Source organism: Bicyclus anynana, chromosome 18, assembly GCF_947172395.1.
Source record: "Bicyclus anynana chromosome 18, ilBicAnyn1.1, whole genome shotgun sequence".
Lineage (NCBI taxonomy): Eukaryota > Metazoa > Arthropoda > Insecta > Lepidoptera > Nymphalidae > Bicyclus > Bicyclus anynana.
The window spans coordinates 7284377-7305541 of NC_069100.1; the positions used below are offsets into that span (position 1 = coordinate 7284377).

The window sequence follows — 21165 nt, forward strand, 5'->3', positions numbered from 1 at the left end:
CGAAAATCGGCGCGAAATCATTCTATTGCACTGCACTTGTAGAAATAGTTTATAACGACTTTAACACACGTCCTTTGTTATTGAAATCGTGGTTTCAACTCGAACAAACTGCGAAAAAAGGCTTCTTAGCACCGGCAGAAGCGGGCGGTGCCCAAATGTAGGTCACGTCGACCTCGCACCTACCGTCGTTCGTTACTGAATGGAGGTTCGACGGGGCCCGTTCATGCTAGCGCTCCATTGAAAAATAACTAGGTCAAATCATTGCAGTGTGGCCCGGTTGCAAGGTGGTTGCACTTGGGAACCCTAGTTCCATTTATAGCCTGTTCTATATTTGGGCAGGTCATTCGTAAATGGCTAAAGTAGGTTACCTGATTTTCCCGGATAATAGTTGTATGACGTCATTCCTATCTGTGACGTAAGCGGATATATTCGCATTTTGAATTTATGCGACGCCATAATACTTTCGTAACGAACAAGGATTGTTCTTTGTTACATTATTTTTTTTTCCATGAAATATATTTTTTTTTCAAGTTAAGTAAATTAATAAATAGACATCCTAATAAATTAAACTAAAGTGTCTTAATCTAATTTCGATTAGCGTTAGTTAGATAATAATTAATTAATGTAATAATAAATATTCACTATTTTTCAAAATACATTTATTTCAAAATATGTATATAATATATGAAGTTGTATAATATAAGAATATCCACTTTGCACCAAAACTAGAGAATTATTAAACACTTACATAATTTCTTATAAAACAATTACATTTCTTGTCATATTAGGTTAAAAAATTCAATAGGAGTTAATCATTTTATGATCATAAATGCAATTATAAGTTTAATTTATTCAAAGTTACACTTAGATACCTCAAACCAATTATATGAATTTATTACATATAAAGAACTCAAACCACTGTCCCTTAGACTATAATAATACTAAAATGTGTTAAACAAAATTACATTTGTATACAATATAATATATTTATTAATTATTCTTAGTCTTATTACATAATATCTATACTAATATAATAAAGCTGAAGAGTTTGTTTGTTTGTTTGATTGAACGCGCTAATCTCTGGAACTACTGGTCCGATTTGAAAAATTCTTTCAGTGTTAGATAGCCCATTTATCGAGGAAGGCTATAGGATATATTATCCCTGTATTCCTACGGGAACGGGAACCACGCGGGTGAAACCGCGCGACGTTAGCTAGTATAAAATAAACAAAAAAATGTTAAATGAATTTATTTTACTTTTAAATTTTTTTTATGTATGTATTTTTAATATAAATTAAAAAAAAAGCTATCTAAAAATAGCGTCAAAATATTATAATTTGGACTTTATACGGGTTTTTAAAAAGGCATTTATTTTAAGTTAGTAGCATCGACGAAATACTGAATACTAATAACGTTGGAAAATAAGTATGCCAGAATATTTACTCAAAAGAGACTCAGGACTCGAACCCAGGGCTATATAATATGAAGCCATGTAGGCAGTGGTATGTACAAGTAGGTTTAATTTGTGAATGCACTTTAAATAAACTTAAAAAAATAAAAGAAAATTACTATATCAACAGAGGATATATTTGTATCATTGTATCTTCAGGGTAGGCAGTGTATTTTTCCATCTATGTAGTGCCATATCATATAGGCAAACTATAGTGCGAACTAGGCAGTTATAATATGGATTGAAGCCAAAGATTTTCTACTATTAGATATGTTAAATGCCTACAAAATCACCACAATAATCCGAATTTAGCTACTCCACTGAGCGCACACATGCACATTTTTGTGTTTACATAAAAATATTTATGTATATATACTTTTTATATTTCCTGAACACGCAACTCGACATTGTAGACAGTCGTTTGTTCGTCGTTATCAACCCATAAACGGCTCACTGCTGAGCTCGAGTCTCCTCTTAGAATGAGAGGGGTTAGGCCAATACCACGCTGGCCCAATGCGGATTGGCAGACTTCACACACGCAGAGAATTAAGAAATTTTCTGGTATGTAGGTTTCCTCACGATGTTGTCCTTCACCGTTTGAGACATGTGATATATAATTTCTTAAAATGCACACAACTGAGAAGTTGGAGTTGTAGACAATATTTAAGTAATATTTATTTCAATAACTTTCGTTGTTTACAATGCGACTAAATTAAATTACGACAATTAGCCACTTTAGTAACACATCTATAGTATAAAATCTTTGATTAACGCAGTATGAATAAGTAAAAAAAGTCTTCTTAACAACCCGCATAAAGTGAAGTGAAAGTTAAATTAAACATAATTTTATTTAACACAGACAAAATCGGGTTTAAGTAGTTTATAAATTATCAAATTCAGTTTCTGTTTTCGTCGCAGTCGCCATTGCAGCTTTCTTCAGGTCCTCGCTTTGCAGCATTGTTTGGTTTATTAGTTTCTGGAATTTAGAAATTAAAAATATAATATTATTTTATCTATAGGCTAAAATTATTTTTGGCTGGTAGGAGGCTTCGGCCGTGGCTAGTTACCACCCTACCGACAAAGACGTACCACCAAGCGATTTCGCGTTCCGGTACGATGTCGTGTAGAAACCGAAAGGGGTGTGGATTTTCATCCTCCTCCTAACAAGTTAGCCCGCTTCCATCTTAGATTGCATCATAACTTACCATCAGGTGAGATTGTAGTCAAGGGCTAACTTGTAAAGAATAAAAAAAAATTATAAGGGAATATCATTATAACCACAACTATAAAATTAAAATAAATTAAAATTAAAACTAATACCTAAAAAATATATATCTATATCTATACTTATAATAAATCTGTAGAGCAGAAGTTCTCAAACTTGACTGGGTCCCGAGTCCCGACCCACCAAACAAAAACGGACTAAGTCGGGACCTACCTCATGGCCATCTTAAAAAGAGGGGCATATATTGGTCACGCTTAGATTTAGTCTTTAACTTTTGACTAGTGGGAGGCTGTGGCCGTGGCTAGTTACCACCCTACCGACAGACGTACCGCCAAGCGATTTAGCGTTCCGTTCCGGTATGATGTCGTGTAGAAACCGAAAGGATTTTCATCTTCCTCCGTATAAGTTAGCCCGCTTCCATCTCAGATTGCATCATCACCTACCATCAGGTGAGATTGTAATCAAGGGCCAACTTGTAAAGAATAAAAAAAAATCATTGCAGTCAGGTTGTGTGACATCACAGTCAACAATAAATAATAATTATTGTAAATTAATAACTTTCTAGTCTATGGCCATCCGGCTATTCATCCGATCGGATTTCTTGTATCAGGGCCCACTCAATATTCGCCAGCTCTGGGTCGCGACCTATACTTTGGGAACCCCTGCTGTAGAGAGATCAATTCTGTACATGAAATATATTTCCAACATATTTCCGCTAGTTGCAGTGCAGGTTTCCTCACGAAGGTTTTCCTTCACCCGTTTGTGACACGTGATATTTAAATTAATAAAATGCACACAACTGAAAAGTTGGAGGTGCATGCCCCGAACCGGATTTGAACCTACGCCCTCCGGAATCAAAAGCAGAATTTCAATCTACTGGGCCACATCGGGATTAATTACGACTAAGTATAGGAGAAGGAATTTTCCATTTTGTACAATTTGTATATAACGTGCATACCCTAGTTAAAACCTTGTGTACGCCACTGGGAGCAGCGTGGTGGGTCTAAGCTGTATATCCCCTCTCCTAAGAAGGATAAGGAGGGAGTCCTGATCTTGTACAGGGCCATTCAAATATCAATGACACTCGATATCCCCTCTCCTAAGAAGAATAAGGAGGGATGCCTGGCCTTGTACAGGGCCATTCAAATATCAATGACACTCGATATCCCCTCTCCTAAGAAGGATAAGGAGGGATGCCTGGCCTTGTACAGGGCCATTAAAATATCAATGACACTCGATATCCCCTCTCCTAAGAAGGATAAGGAGGGAGGCCTGGCCTTGTACAGGGCCAAATATAAATGATGATACTCACAATATGTTCTAGTCCCTCTTGGCTCGGTCTACTTTGCGAGTAGACCAGGGATTTCTTAGTCATCTGAACGGCGACTGGACTCTTCGAAGCTATGGACTTCGCTATTTCCAGAACTTGCTGTAGTGCACTGAAATGGAATATTTCAAAATCAAAAATCATTTATTTCAAGTAGGCTCAGTTTACAAGCACTTTTGACACGTCAGTTGACTATTTGTAAAGATTCTACCACCGGTTCGGAAGGCAGGTTCTGCTGTGAAGATACCGGCAAGAAACTCAACAGTTGCTCTTTTGAAAAGTCATACAGTATTATAATTTACAATTGATAACAATTACAATTTCTTATAGTTTTATTTCCTGTGTGAAGGTGGAAGCTGATCCAATGGCCTCCAAGCGCTTTTATCTTTAAGGAACTCATCAATGTTGTAGTAACCTCGACTAAGTAAATGTTTTTTAACACATTGCTTAAAGCTATGCATTGGCAGGTCCAAGGACCGGATAAAATATAACCCATGACACACACACAAGTGTTCATTTACACGAGCGGCAGCTGCAGTCGACTGCATATATAGCTTGGCAAATTCGGTCATAACCTCAGACCAATTATAGAAGGACCTGTATCGCACTCATAGTCACAAACAAAATTGTTTGTCATTTTCTGAGGAAAACGAGCTTAGATTTAGTATATATCTTATACTAAACTAGAAGTTTTTGTCCGTTTTTTTACACCATTTAACTGCACAAAAAGGTATTTTCACGGAGCTCTTTAACCGACAAACACGATTATAACTATTTAACATCGATTCTATAGAGACAGCTTTTATAATCGCATTAGATCATTGATCATATACTTTGACAGAAAAATAACACCTATCGAGGCAGGTCCTATACAATAGTTGGTCTGAGGTCATAACACTCCCGATGGACCGCGCGGGCCGGGAGGGGGTAGCAATGCCCCGCTCGCTCAACTTCACATCCGCGCAGTCCGTTCCCCCTTCGCCCGCATACCATTGGATGGTTATCAACGAACTTGACAAACTATAGAGGCAGTTTTCGATGTTTTCATACTGTGACTATCGCGTAACCGTAAACACATTGGTGAAAGAATTTTCAAAATCGCGATATCTAGAGATGTGCGTGATAGCCCAGTGGGTTTGACCTCTGCCTCCGATTCCGGAGCGGGTGGGTTCAAATCCGGTCCGGGGCATGCACCTCCAACTTTTTAACCGACTTCCAAAAAGGAGGAGGTTCTACGTTCGGCTGTATGTATGTTTTTTTTTTTTTTTTTTTTTTTTTTTATGTATGTCCAGCGATAATTCCGTCAATTATGGACCGATTTTGAAAATTCTTTTTTTGTTTTGAAGGGTTTACTTCCAGGGTGGTCCCATTTTTTTCATGTCAGGATCTGATGATGGCATCCTGGAGAAATTGAGGGGAACTTTCCAAAGTTGTAGGGACGGCTAGTACGTTTGTTAGAGTTTCCGTAAGGTGTTTTAAACCACTACAACTTTATGAAGGTTTGGAGTTGGTCTGATGATGGAGCCGAAACACAGACGATGGAACTCGTCAAGGATTTACAGCAGTCACCTTTTGTTTGGGCTTGATTAATTTGTATTGATGAGAACTTATCACCTAGATGGATTGTGACTGTGTTAAGGGTCTGATGATGAAGACGAGGGACAGTGAAGAGAACTCCTCGACGATTCACAGTAGCTACCTTGTGTTTGGATTTGATAAATTTGTATTGATGAGAACTTTCCACCTAGAAGGATTGTGACTGTATTAAGGGTCTGGTGATGAAGACGAGGGACAGTGAAGAGAACTCCTCGGCGGTTCACAGTAGCTACCTTGTGTTTGGACTTGATAAATTTGTATTGATGAGAACTTTCCACCTAGATGGATTGTGACTGTATTAAGGGTCTGATGATGAAGACGAGGGACAGTGAAGAGAACTCCTCGACGGTTCACAGTAGCTACCTTGTGTTTGGACTTGATAAATTTGTATTGATGAGAACTTTCCACCTAGATGGATTGCGACTGTATTAAGGGTCTGTTGATGAAGACGAAGCACAGTGAAGAGAACTCCTCGACGGCTCACAGTAGCTACCTTGTGTTTAGACTTGATCATTTTGTATTGATAAGAACTTTCCACTTAGATAGGTTGTGACTGTACACACGCAGTGGGTATGTTAACACTAAAAATAAAAAAATAAAAATTTTAATAAAAAAAATTCAACCGACTTCCAACTCAAAAAATAACTTTAACTAAAAATCGAAAAATAACATCCTACCTATGTGCTACCTCCTGATCAATTTGAAGGCGGTGCCAAGCCAGTGTTGTGTTTTAATTAAAGCTGTTTCTGGAATAACCACAGAAATTTTGTAGTTTAAACGTATTTAATTAAAACATCACTGGCTTGGCACCGCCTTCAAATTGATCAGGAGGTAGCACATAGGTAGGATGTTATTTTTCGATTTTTAGTTAAAGTTATTTTTTGAGTTGGAAGTCGGTTGAATTTTTTTTATTAAAATTTTTTTAGTTATGTGCATTTTAAGAAATTAAATATCACGTGTCACAAATGGTAAAGAAAAAACATTGTGAGGAAATCTGCATACCAGTGAATTTTCTTAATTCTCTGCGTGTGTGAAGTCTGCCAATCCGCATTGGGACAGCGTGGTGGACTATTGGCCTAACCCCTCTCATTCTGAGAGATGACTCGAGCTCAGCTGTGAGCCGAATATGACAGTTGATAATGATATCTAGTCGTTATCTCTAGATATCATCATCATTATAAACCCATACCTTGCCTTTGTTAAACAAGCGATGAGTTTTACCGGATGATAGCAGCGCTGCAGGCTTTTGGGTATATCGGACCGTGAGTGACTAGCATTACTGTAGTAGTAGAAAAAAAAACATACATACAGCCGAACGTAGAACCTCGTCCTTTTTGGAAGTCGGTTAAAAATGTAATTAGGTACATATTACCTACTATACTATAGCCTTTCTTGATGAGTACTGTTTACCAAGAAATAAATTAAAAATGAGGGTATAAATCACTAGTCATTTCACACCTAATAATTATTATAATTAACTTGTTCTTGAATTAATGAAAATAATTTTGATTAATAAGCTTAAACCAACTAGATATAGTTAATATATTTTATATAACATTTTATAAACAAACCATATATAAATAAATAAGTTATCAAATGACATTCATTTTCTACCCTCATTTCTCATTTGTTTGTTAGTAAACAGTATTCTTCGAGTATGGCTTTAGTATAGGTTTTTTTATCGACTTAATTTTAAAATTAATTTGTACTTGAATTTTAAATTACCAAATGTTTTTTTTTTGCAATTTTCACAAGTTCGTTGGTACATTAATCATATGTAAATGGGGTGATTATTATAAAACAAAACAATGAATTCAACGCGGATGTGTTAATAAAAAAAAACGATATATTTACGTAAAAGGAACATACGAATATACCTACATGTAAATTTTAGGTACAGATTTCTATACATACTTATGTTTTAAAGATGAAAGATTTGACTGTTTGCATTGAATACTCTGTGAAACTTCTCGACCGATTTGAAAAATTGTTTTACTAGTGGAAAGCTACAATTTCAGCGAGTAACACGGCCTGTATTTTATTTCCATGGGAATGGGAACTACGCAGGTGGGGTTGATAGATTTTTAATATATTTCCCACAACAAAATTATGATAACAATGATATCTCAACATAAAACATTATTATTTTCTGCTAAACGAACTCTTAAAACATTTGAAATATCGCAATCATACGAGTAACATGCCATGCCATGTAGTGCTGTGATAGCCCAGTGGATATGACCTCTGCCTCCGATTCCGGAGGGTGTGGGTTCGAATCCGGTCCGGCTCATTTAGCAGAAAATATTACGTCAATACGTGTATTTAGCTATTGCTCACATGCACAATTTTGTGTTAACTTACATTATATATTTAAATATATACAGTTTTTACACTTCCCGAAGACACAGTTCGACATTGTACAAAATATTTAGGTATTATTTGTTTAAACAACTTTCATACTTTACTATGAGACTAATATAAATTCAATTGAGACAATTAGCCACTTTTGTTCGCCTCAGTAGTAGCAAAGTGTTTTTCAAATAGCATGGGTACCGTGACAGTCGCCTGTATGACGTTCATAATTCGTAGGTAATATTATTGTGAATCGCGGCAAACTTTCAAGAGTGAAACGATCTGTCACCCGCACCATCCTACATGAAACGAACTGTAGCAATATATCTAATAATATAAAAATTTTGACTTTTTCAGATAAATTGGACTTACGTGTCTTTGTCTGGATACACTTGGGTGACGAGTCCTAAGTCAGAGGCCTCCTTTGATTGCACCTTTCTGGCTGTGAAGCACCATTCCCTCACTGTTGATGTATTGCCCACTACCTGAAACAAGTTGAAGAAAATACTTAAAAGCCTCACGGGTAGATAGATAGATAGATGTACTTTATTTGCACAACCACAAAGACAAAAACAAGTGAAATAAAAACAAATTAGGAAGAGATCAGCATACAAAAGGTGGCCTTATCGCTAAGTAGCGATTTCTTCAAGGCAACCTTCGGTTTAGGAAAACTTAAGGACATCAGCAGGTGGCGTAAAACAAAAATAACCATAGTATTAGTAATACACATACATACACATAATTACTGGGTACTGAGTTGGACTCAAACCAGGAATGACCAGGGTTTGATTTACGCTCGTTGGACATATTCAAGACTAGCTGACGCCGCGCGGATTCACCCGCGTGGTTCCTGTTCCCGTAGGAATATATAGCCTATAGTCTACCTCGATAAGTGGGCTATCTAACACTGAAAGAATTTTTCAAATCGGACCAGTTGTTTCTGAGATGAGAGCTTTGAAGCAAATTTTCTTTTTAATGTTGAGGGAGTTAAAAGTGACCTTCATATTCAAAAATTTCAGAGTTTCAAACTTTGCCGGAAATCTTCAAGTAAAAAGTAAATTTTTGTATTTTTTTGAAAATCATAGATACACTAGTTTTGAGTCACAAGACTTGATATGAGTACCAAATTTCAACTTGATTGGTCTAGTACATTCGTAGAAAACAGACGGACATTAAAATGTGCGCGAGAGATATTACAAGGGTTCCGTTTTTGTACTATGAGTATGTGCGTTTGGAACCCTAAAAACGAGAGCAACATGTATGTAATTCATACGATTTTCCCGCCAAAACTCTTCAGGAAGCAAACTATTAGGTACAGTTAATGTTGTTTCATACCTTAGGCAACCTCTGTAGAGTGCCTACGTCGGCTGCGAGACCTAGATCCACTTCCTTTACTTGAAACCACGCGTCTTGCGTGCAGTATCTGAAATGTAAAACATGTAGGCTTTGTTACAAGATTTTATTTAGAATTAAATGCTGGGATGGCGACCCCACACCGGAAAGCGCCGTGTTGGTCGACCAACCCCCCCACCCCCTGGGTGGACCGAGGATATCAAGCGGGTTGCAGGGACCCGGAGGGTGCTTAGAGGTCCATGCAAGAGGCCTATGGCCACCAGTGGACGTTTATCTATACTAATATTATAAAGAGGAAAACTTTGTTTCTATGTTTGTTTGTTTGTTTGTAATGAATAGGCTTAAAAACTACTGGACCGATTTTAAAAATTCTTTCACCATACGAAAGCTACATTACCATACTGCTTTTTACTGACATTTTATATTATTCTGACATTTTACCTATACTATTTTGACTTTTTAATTTTATTTTCGATTTTTGTTTTTTATGTTTTTCTTAATATGGGTCTATGCCTGAAATAAATGAATTTTATTTTTATTTTTTTTTTTATTATCCACAAGTAACATAGGCTAAATTTTATTTTGGAAAAAAATAGGGTTCCGTAAGATATTTTGGTTTTTCGGACACAAGGTGTTAAAAATCAACCAGAAAAATTACTTATTTTGCGTACGCTGTAAGGTAGGTAGGGATATGGGTAGGGTAGGGGTGGAGTAAGGGTTAGAGTGGGGGTAGGTAGGGGTAGGGTGGGGTAGGTAGGAGTAGGGTAAGGGTAGGAGGATAGGGGTAGTTGAAAGTTTACATCGAGTTTCACGCGGACGAAGTCGCGGGCGTCCGCTAGTCAGCTGATAAATTGAAATACTTGTCCTAATATTGTCCTGGTTAGTAATAACTTTTGGTAAGCTCCTCCCAACTTGTATCAGTAAGGTCTGTCTGTACTGTCGCTTAATTAATAGTTATACAACATAACAGCCACAATGTCCTACAAATTACGTAGTGCATTATCTCGTTTCGACGCTCATTTTCATTACCTGGTAACCCGGTTAGCTACCAGAACCAAGAATTTCCTTCCTTTTGACTTTGCCGTAGTCGGGTAAAAAGCAGAAGCAATGTAAATGTAATGTCTACTAGCGGACGCCTAAACTTTTGAAAATTCGATTCTATTTTTAAATTTTTTAGGGTTTTAAATTTTCTTGAATCACATTGCATATTGTTTTTTTTACAATTTATGGACAATTTTTTATAACTGTAACTCTATAAATCAGGGACTTCCCAAACAAACTTACCACATCTATTTCATTATTATATTAATTATTCCCGTATTATGATGGTCTCAAACTATGCCAAGTGTCATTTGAATTCATTTAGTAGTAAGAGTTTGTTTGTTTGCTTGAACGCGATAATTTTTGGAACTACTTGTCAGATTTGAAAAATTCTTTCAGTGTTAGATAGCCCACTTATCGAGGAAGGCTACAGGCTATATATTATCTCCGTATTCGTACAGGAACGGGAACCACGGGAAACCGCGCAGCGTCAGTTAGTTATAGATAGATATATGATATAATATGTAATCATGTATAAGTTTTAAGTTAACCATAATCATAAACACGTCCGTGAACACACAAGGTTTCACCTGAAAACCAGCGCCACAGCTCGCAGTGGCATCGTTCTGACCTTTTTTGTTCACGACCAGATTTTTGTATGTTCTGTTTGTTTATTTTATTTTATTACTTGTGTGTGGACAAAAAGATATTCTATTATATTCTATTCTATATAGATCACCTCATGTCTGCAGCAGTGATGAGGTCGACACCGGCACCAATGCACGCGTTGTGAACTACAGCTAGCACCGGCTTCAAACAGAGCTCTAGAGACGAGATACTGTCCTGTAAATGCAATAATGACAATATCAGAACAATCCATGGTGAAAAAGGCATTAATTAGAATTTGACAGCCTTCGTGGCGCATTGGTATGCGCTGTGGATTTACAAGACGGAGGACTTGGGTACCTGGCAAAGACATACCGCCAAGCGATTTAGCGATACTTCAATGTCATGTAGAAACCGAAAGGGGTGTGTTTTCATCCTCCTACTAACAAGTTAGTCCGCTTCCTTCTTAGATTGCATCATCACTTACCATCAGGTGAGATAGTCAATGGCTAACTCGTAAAGAATACAAAAAACACTATTTCTATTTCCGTGGCGAGCAGTTCATCGATGCAAAACTCCTTAATCTGAGGAATTATTACTAACCTGTTTACATATAAGTAGTAAAACCTCTTCATTGGCGAAGGATACGTTCCTAGGCGGCAAAACAAAAAACAAGAATTTTTGAAAATCTAATTTTTGGCGATATTTTATTAGTTATTTATTCAGGCTTAGGCAAGGACTTGTTCTTTTTTTCTTGTTCGGTCTCTTAACAGTGAAACATTCGTTCGTTTGTATCTATACTTACTATTAATATTATAAAGCTGAAGAGTTTTTTTGTTTGTTTGATTAAACGCGCTAATCTCAGGAACTACTGGTCCGATTTGAAAAATTCTTTCAGTATTAGATAGCCCATTTATCGAGGAAGGCTATAGGCTATTTTATCCCCGTATTCCCACAGGAACGGGAACCACGCGGGTGAAGCCTCGTGGCGTCTACTAGTCATATCATAAATAAATCACAACAATCGTTTATTATTCCAACTTTACCTTACTATATTACAGTGTCGTGAAAATGTGTGTGAAGGAAGTAAGTATTATAATGCATATTGCCTACCCCAGTTAAAAACTTTGTGCTAGCCACTGGACCATTTAATACCCTCCCGATAGAAGGGTTTTGTAGGTTAGATTCCCCATGCTAACCCATATGTTATCATTCATCATTTAAAAAGTTACTACTTATCTCTATTATGAATATTATTATTCTGCTTATGTACATTTATGTCTCATTTTAAATGTATATAAAATAAATAAAAAATTAAACAATATATAATAATCATATAAATGTCTTAATTGTTTTTGTATGTTATTAGTATGTAAAGCAGATGTAGTTTATTTATTTTTTGCGCTATGCGTTTTCTTTACTATAAACTTTACAGAGAAGCCGTAATAGCCCAATGGTAAAGAGAGCCAGACTATACACAGAGGTTGTGGGTTCGATCCCCGCTCGCTGGACTAGTGGACTGCTGCGAATTCGTCCGGTGTGGAATTCAGTTTTTCCCAAATCCCGAGAGATCCATGGATTTTTCCGGGATGAAAAGTTGAAGTTGAATATTATGTTAATCCAGAGTAAGATCTATTTCCATTCCAAATTTCAGCCAAATCGCTCCAGTAACCGCAACGCAAAGGAGGAAAAAACATACACAGACACAAACTTTCGCTTCGCCTTTATAATATTAGTGTGATTTAATAAATTTTGGAGATATAGTACCACCAACTTCTTAATTCTGGACTAAAATTTCGTGAAAAGACCTTTATTTAAATTTTCAAGGCTTGATTTTTATCTTTTTTTTATTTTTTACAAGTTAGCCTTTAACTACAATCTCACCTGATGGTAAGTGATGATGTAGTCTTAGATGGAAGCGGGCTAACTTGTAAGGAGGAGGATGAGAATCCACACCCCTTTCGGTTTCTACACGGCATCGTACCGGAACGCAAAATCGCTTGGCGGTACGTCTTTGCCTTTGGTAGGGTGGTAACTAGCCACGGCCGAAGCCTCCTACCAGCCAGACCTGGACCAATAAAGAAAATCTCAATCTGCCCACCCGGGGATCGAACCCAGGACCTCCGTTTTGTAAATCCACCGCGAATACCTTGCGCCACGGAGGCCGTCTTGCACTAGCGGACACCCGCGACTTCGTCCGCGTGAAACTCGATGTATACTACCCTACCCTACCCCTAACTTTTTTTCTGTCATAAGAACCTTCACCTGACAATAACAAACACATAAAAAAAAATTGTGAAATCGATCCAGCCGTTCACGCGTGATGGCGTGACCAAAGGATATATGGATTCGTTTTTATAAGTATATGTATATAGATTACAGTATGTAATGAAGTCTTTATAGTGAAAATGGGGAAAATGCATTGTTATGTAATGAAGTTTTTATAGTGATAACTAGCTGACCGCGCGCAGTTTCACCCGCGTGGTTCCCGTTCCCTTGGGAATGTGGGGATAAAATATAGCCTATAGCCTTCCTTGATAAATGGGCTATCTAACAGTGAAAGAATTTTTCAAATCGGACCAGTAGTTCCTGAGATTAGCGCGTTCAATCTAACAAACAAACAAACTCTTCAGCTTTATAATATAAGTATAGATGGGGAAAATGCATACAGTTCTTACCTGACAGTAAGTAGCTAACGCATTAAGCACCTTGGCTTTTCGTGCAACGTCGTCAAATTCTTCTGCTTTGCTTGTTTCTTCTAGGAGACTGTTAAAATCTATGCCTGTGAAATAAATAAGATTCGCATAAAAAATATAACTGCTTTCTGTGAAATTAAATTAATGGTCTAAACATATAAAATACAAAAAAAGAAAATAGATAAACGCTGTATAATCGATGAAAATTGTAATTTAGTAATTTCAGAGATGAAATTAGAACAGTAAGGGAGAAATTTAAAAAAAATATATATTGGACTTAATATTTATCAAATGACGTAACAACGTTCTAGTAACTCAAATCAATGTGTGAAACACTCAATAATTTTTGACGGCCTCCGTGGCGCAGTGGTATGCGCGATGGATTTACCTGGGTTCGATCCCCGGCTGGGCCGATTGAGGTTTTCTTAATTGGTCCAGGTCTGGCTGGTGGGAGGCTTCGGCCGTGGCTAGTTACCACCCTACCGACAAAGACGTACCGCCAAGCGATTTAGCGTTCCGCTACGATGTCGTGTAGAAACCGAAAGCAGTTATACGGCTTCCATCTTAGATTGCATCATCACTTACCATCAGCTGAGATTGTTGTTATGGGCTAACTTGTAAAGAATAAAAAGATGTTTTATTTTTTTTTTTAAATTCATTACTGTTGTGCAATCAGCTGCAATTCATTTGTACATTTGTACATTCTTATTATTTTGTTTTTTTTTTTTAATATTTTTGAATAAATAACCTGCAGAAAAGTGTTTTCCTTGACCAGACAACACTATGACTCTGCATTCTGGATTATCGTTTAGGGAAGAAAAGCATACTCCTAGTTCCCTGAAAAATAAGGACAGAGGTTGACATGTAAAATAATAATAATTGTGTACTAAAAAGAAAAAAAATGTTTAACATTACTGCAGCGGCCGGCAATAGAGCCGTTGATGGACGAACGTGTGAAAGCAATTATATAATAGTCTATCAATGCTTAGTAAATTTAAAAGTAAAAAAAAATATATATACGGTCGAATTGACAAACCTCCTCCTTTTTTTGAAGTCGGTTAAAAAGTAGTTTAATTCAGAACTTTTATTTGAAAATACAATAATTAAATGTACAATTCTTAAAATTGAAGTGGATTTTGTGGGATTTATGTTAGTTTGAGATAATTCTAACATGGTTGAAGTTCGTTGTAGTAGTCTTCGGCGTGATTCTGAATTTCAAAGTTTTGATGGGAAGTCGACGAATTAAACCTTTGATAAGTTAACTAAGACATTAAATATCACGTGACTCAGACGGTGAAGGAAAACATCGTGAGGAAACCTGCATACGTCTGCCAATGCGCATTGGGCCAGCGTGGTGGACTATTGGCCTAACACCTCTCATTCTGAGAGGAGACTCGAGCTCAGCAATGAGCCGTATATGGGTTGATAACGTAAGTTGCCGCATTGGTCTCCATGTTGCGGAGTAGAAGATCCATCCATTTTTAACAGACTTCAAAAAAAGGAGGTTCTAAATTTGAAGCGAATGGAATTCTTTTGTAAAAACGATTTTATTAAATTACACAAATATGATTTTACATAGTAATTTATTTGATCGATACGACAGATATGGATTTTCATACAACTATTGCCGGCCGCTGCTCGACCAGTATTTCAAGATCGATTTATCTCGAAGAAGGTTGTCAAAATAATGCTCAAATTTCCAAGCATGTTTAAGTACCTATATAGTTTTTATATAAATAATAATAAGCTTTATTTTTCCCATTTAGATAGTACTTATCAATATCTTAAAACTATTCTAACTAATCTATATATTTATCTAAATAATTAGTTATGTTATTGTAGTTATTTGGTACTAGTTAATAATGGGCCCCTTCGGGTACAAGCCTCTTCCATCTTTTTAACCGACTTCAAAAAGGAGGAGGTTCTCAATTCGGTCGGTATTTTTTTTTTTTTTTTTTTTATGTATGTACACCGATTACTCAAAGACGCCTGGACCGATTTCAAAAATTCTTTTTTTGTTTGAAACGTTATAGTCCCCATTTGGTCCCATTGCCATCATGTTAAGATCTGATGATGGAATCCTGGAGAAATTGAGGGGAACTTTCGAAAATTATATGGGTGTCTAGTGTGTTCGTAAACTTTTCCATGTAGTACTTTTAAGCACTACAATTTCATGAAGGTTTAAAGTCGATCTGATGATGGAGCCATAAAACAGACGAGGGAACTCCTCGGCGATTTACAGCAGTTACCTTGTGTTTGGGCTTGATTAATTTGTATTAATGAGAACTTTCCACATATATAGGTTGTGACTGTCATTTAGGGGTTTGGTGATGAAGACCAAGGACAATGGGGATGATGACTAGGTTTGAATATATTGATTTTTATGATACATTCGGGTAAATAGGGTCAATGTTAACTAATTTATACATAAAAAGCAAAGATTGTCTGGATATTGGCAAAATAAATGAGATTATAAAATTTCAAAAACTATTAAAAATATTTTATCGTAATTAGATAAAAATTGATAGTTTTAGCTTCCTTACATTAAATGTGACATTTTTAACCGACTTCAAAAAGGAGGAGGTTCTCAATTCGGTCGGTATTTTTTTTTTTTTTTTTTTTATGTATGTACACCGATTACTCAAAGACGCCTGGACCGATTTCAAAAATTCTTTTTTTGTTTGAAACGGTATAGTCCCCATTTGGTCCCATTGCCATCATGTCAAGATCTGATGATGGAATCCTGGAGAAATTGAGGGGAACTTTCGAAAATTATATGGGTGTCTAGTATGTTTGTATACTTTTCCATTTACTACTTTTAAGCACTACAATTTTATGAAGGTTTAAAATCGATCTGATGATGGAGCCATAAAACAGACGAGGGAACTCCTCGGCGATTTACAGATGTTACCTTGTGTTTGGGCTTGATTGATTTGTATTAATGAGAACTTTCCACATAGATAGGTTGTGACTGTCATTTAGTGGGTTGGTGATGAAGACCAAGGTCAATTAAGGGAACTCCTTAACGGTTTACGGTAGCTACCTTGTGCTTGGGCTTGATTAATTTGTATTGCTGAGAATTTTGTACCAAGATGGGTTGTGACTGTCATTAGGGGTCTGATGTATTCGTTTGAGATGAAATTTTACACTAAAAATGGAAAAATAATAAAAATTTTAATAAAAAAAATACAACCGACTTCAAAACCTAAAAACGTACCCACTAAACTAAAAAGTGAAAAATAACATCATAATATGTTCTACCTGCTGATCAGTATGAAGGCGGTGCTTAGCCGGTGTTGTCTTAATTTAAGCCATTTCTGACAGGACCACACGAAACGACACTGTCTGCAAAATCTAAATCTATAAGATATTCTCACATGGCTTGAATTAATACATCACCGGCTTAGCACCGCCTTCATACTGATCAGCAGGTAGAACATATTATGATGTTATTTTTCACTTTTTAGTTTAGTGGGTACGTTTTTAGGTTTTGAAGTCGGTTGTATTTTTTTTATTAAAATTTTTATTTAATATATGAACTATAAGCATAAACGCACAAATAACAAAGATATTAGTAATTTTGTTTGAACGCGCATACAAATCTAACGATCATTACATTGCCTATGACGTCATTATTTCGAGCTATTTTGTATGGGGCGTTTTTCAGGGATCCGCGGCAGCGCCGGAAATCTGACTCTTTAAATCCCTGTAGCTCCGAAAGTAATGATCACAGATACCCTGTTCCTTTTACAAAATTGCTTTACTATTAGTATACTCTTAATTTATATACAATTTAAAAAACTGTCATCATCCCTATTAAGGGAACTCCTTAACAGTTTACAGTAACTACCTTGTGTTTGGCCTTGATTAATTCGTATTGCTGAGAACTTTCTACCTATATGAGTTGTGTCTGTTATTAGGGGTCTGATGATGAAGACCAAGGTCAATTAAGGGAACTCCTTAACGGTTTACGGTAGCTACCTTGTGCTTGGGCTTGATTAATTTGTATTGCTGAGAATTTTGTACCAAGATGGGTTGTGACTGTCATTAGGGGTCTGATATATTTGTTTGAGATGAAGTTTTACACTAAAAATGGAAAAATAATAAAAATTTTAATAAAAAAATACAACCGACTTCAAAACCTAAAAACGTACCCCTAAACTAAAAAGCGAAAAATAACATCATAATATGTTCTAACTGCTGATCACTATGAAGGCGGTGCTTAGCCGGTGTTGTCTTAATTAAAGCCATTTCTGACAGGACCACATGAAACAACACTGTCTGCAAAATCTAAATCTATGAGATATTCTCACATGGCTTGAATTAATACACCACCGGCTTAGCACCGCCTTCATAGTGATCAGCAGGTAGAACATATTATGATGTTATTTTTCGCTTTTTAGTTTAGGGGTACGTTTTTAGGTTTTGAAGTCGGTTGTATTTTTTTATTAAAATTTTTCCATTTGTCCCTTTCTTTTGTGAGTTCCATCCAACCTTGGCCAGCCACTGCGGTAATGTCGTCTACCCACCTTCCTATAGGCCTTCCTACCTTCCTTTTACCAAATGGACCTTTCCAGTAGGTAATTTTCTTAGTCCACCGTTTGTCCTTTAGCCTGCCAAGCTGGCCGAAGGAATATTTTATATAGATATCCAGATTTATGTTATTGTAACCTGTTGCCTGCTCAACTACAGATCATTAGGGATCCATCATTACCCAGAGGTTGGTTTTGTATTTAATAAAATATTGAGATTTTTCTGCCACAGTTTTTGACCATCACCTTTTGGTAAAAATACTAATTAGTAGTTAATTAACTCACTTCCACATAATTTTGCTGAAAGTGTTTAGCTGTTTGGGTCTATTCAATTCAACATGGAATACATTCTTGCTTGGCACAGACACGGCCAATGTTTCGAACTTTGGCACATCCACATTTGAAGAGTACAGCCTATTCAATACTCCTCTTGCTGAAACAATGTAAAAGTTTATTACACACACTTTGTATCTGAATTGCTTATAAAGTAGGTAAAACTTGTTTTATCTCTTTAAAAAAAAAAAATTCAAAGTCCATTTATTTATAGAAGGCACAGTTTACAAGCACACTATTTGTAAGGATTCTACCACCGGTTTGGAAGGCAGGTTCTGCTGAGAAGAACCAGCAAGAAACTCAACAGTTACTATTTAAAAAAAAAATTACAATTGATAACAAAACAACATTTCAGTTTAATATAGTTTTACTTCTTGTGTGAAGGTGGAAACTGATCCAATGGCCTCCAAGCATCTTTATCATTAAGGAACTCATTAATGGTGTAGTAACCTGACTAAGAAAATGTTAATTAACACATTGTTTAAAGCTATGCATTGGCAGGTCCATAACATGGTTGCCGGGTCCATCGCGTGGTAGAGAGAAAAACACCAAGCAAAGTCCAAAACTTGTGACTACAGGATGTAGGGTAAAGGAATTCCTTGACAATCGATCAACACTCCCCTTCTCTTCTCGTGTTGTTCTCCCAACCTATCCAAATTTGGTAAGATCCTATTAAAGCAGCTTTCTAAGTGCAAATCAGAAACGTAGAAGATCCTCCTTCAACCATCTGCTTACTAAATGACAATTAAATTCAATTTCTCCTATAAGGAGGAAGGAGGCCTGCACATAGGGTCAGGACTAGGCCCTTATGGCGAACAGAGATGTCGCTCAAGGCGCCAAATCATAGAGAGTGCCTAAATGATAATCCTAATCAACCGCAGATGGTACTGTGCTTGATTTAATTGGTCACTCCAGAGTATTCTTCGAGGTTGAGATCTTCGCGTTCCATTCTTACTTTACACTCATAATTTGGTATAGGCAATAGGCATCTGCATATTATTAGGAGCAAACAGGAGAGGCGCCATAATTTAATCTTGCTCAATTTTAAAATTTACTTCGGGACGGGGCTGTCAGGAATCCTGCGTAGACAGACACATTTCGAACTGTAGTGAAAGTGCAGTGTTAAATCTTCTTATAGTTTTTTTTTTTATTAACTAAACTAAATAAACCGCAGAATAAAAAAAAACTTAGCAGGTGAGATCATAGTCAAAGGTTAACTTCATAGTTAGAAAAAAATTATCGTTAGCTTTATATAGATATGAATATCTTGCAATCGGATAAGAATAATTAAAATTCTTGGAAAATTAAAAAAAATGGGAGCTCTCAACTTGCAATTAAAAAATAATTGAGAAGCTAACATACACTAGTGTGAAAAAACGTTAAGATTAACAAGACTGTTATAAGATTAGTAAAAAATTACATCAAAATTTTCAAAGCACAGTATTTTCAAGTTTTTGCTTCAATTGAATTACGTTAGACTTACCGGATGCTAATTTCGAAGGACTAAACAAAACAAATGATTTCTTGATTAACACCATTGTATTAAGATCTCGAGTTTGAGAATTTTAACACTTTATTAAATGATTCAAATAAAAACAAAAACCGAACAAAGTCTAAAGTCCTTTACACATAGATTTGAAGTGAGAAGAGAAAATAAAATTCAGATTCGGAAATCGCTCGATTTCAAAACAATGTCTTGTCAACTGTCAATGTGTCAAATGTCAAGCAATTAAGTCATTTTGACGTCCTTAGTTCAGTTCAGTAATTCCTATTTCAAATTCTATGTCGGAAAAGCTTGTGTCACTCTATCTGCTTCAAACACTCAGGCTTTGGACTTGTATCGCACTCAAATTCACCAAAGTTACAAAGTTGTCTGGCGTTTTTGAGGGATTGAGGTAAATTCACACATCGAAAATATTTCACACCAATAAATATATCCTGTGGCCTTAACAACAAAAACACTGTTTTAAATCGTAATGCACACGCGTGTAATTTCAACACAATGAAACATCGAATTTATTAGACGCAGTTTGTTTTATTATCTTAGACGTTACAGGGGTAAAGACTAGAAAGGCAGGTCCATTGGTTTTGTATGTATTGGTCTGAGGTCCTATTTCAGTTTCATAATCTTGTCTATGGCAGCCAGTGGCGTAGCGTGCCTTGTAATTTGTATCCTTTGAAGTTGGGGGGCCCAATAGACAAGCGGCAAATCCTATAGAATCTATTGACAAGAAATATTTCTTTAAGTAAAATAAAGTTCTAATTATTAAAAAGACCAAAATAAACTCCTTATCGGTCTAGTTACACAGCATAAGATGTGTGGCTTCGGATCATTAGGTTCCGGGTTCGAGTTCTGGTCGGGATATAAAAAGTTTTCTTTTCTTTCTTTTCAAGAATTATTCAGTAAAAAATGTTAGTCTCAAAGCTGATGGAGTTTGCGCATTTTGCCTCGTAAGCATGGGAAGGCGTCGTACCTCGTGATCACTATTCAAATCTGGATCATTACAAAATCAAACGTTATCACACTAAGCCCATCATCCAGCATTGGAGAAGCGTCGTGGATCTAACCTCCATATACCATATAAGGAGCGAGGATACACGTGAGCCGGTTAATATAGGCTGTTATTGATGAATCTTCATTATCAACTCACATT

The 21165-nt window shown here is 36.4% G+C and overlaps 1 protein-coding gene across 1 annotated transcript; it reads right to left on the minus strand.

The window, feature by feature from the left end:
* Positions 1 to 642: 642 nt before the first annotated feature.
* LOC112055444 (delta(3,5)-Delta(2,4)-dienoyl-CoA isomerase, mitochondrial) lies at positions 643 to 20206 on the minus strand. The gene is made up of 9 exons (XM_052886936.1): positions 19995 to 20206; positions 18464 to 18611; positions 14395 to 14483; positions 13629 to 13732; positions 11084 to 11187; positions 9286 to 9373; positions 8323 to 8435; positions 3988 to 4114; positions 643 to 2426 (listed from the first exon to the last, which is right to left on the minus strand). The coding sequence occupies exons 1-9, from the start codon at positions 20047 to 20049 to the stop codon at positions 2331 to 2333; spliced, it is 924 nt and encodes a 307-aa protein (XP_052742896.1). The 5' UTR covers positions 20050 to 20206; the 3' UTR covers positions 643 to 2330.
* Between the last annotated feature and the right edge of the window lie 959 nt (positions 20207 to 21165).

What these genes read in the sequence shown, in the direction of transcription:
- LOC112055444 (XM_052886936.1), bottom strand. Translation starts at nt 20,049, where the DNA reads ATGGTGTTAATCAAGAAATCATTTGTTTTGTTTAGTCCTTCGAAATTA. An exon ending in TCCTTCGAAATTAGCATCCG is followed by an intron (nt 18,612 to 19,994) that starts GTAAGTCTAACG and finishes ACATTGTTTCAG; the next exon opens with CAAGAGGAGTATTGAATAGG. An exon ending in CGTTAGCTACTTACTGTCAG is followed by an intron (nt 11,188 to 13,628) that starts GTAAGAACTGTA and finishes TTGCATTTACAG; the next exon opens with GACAGTATCTCGTCTCTAGA.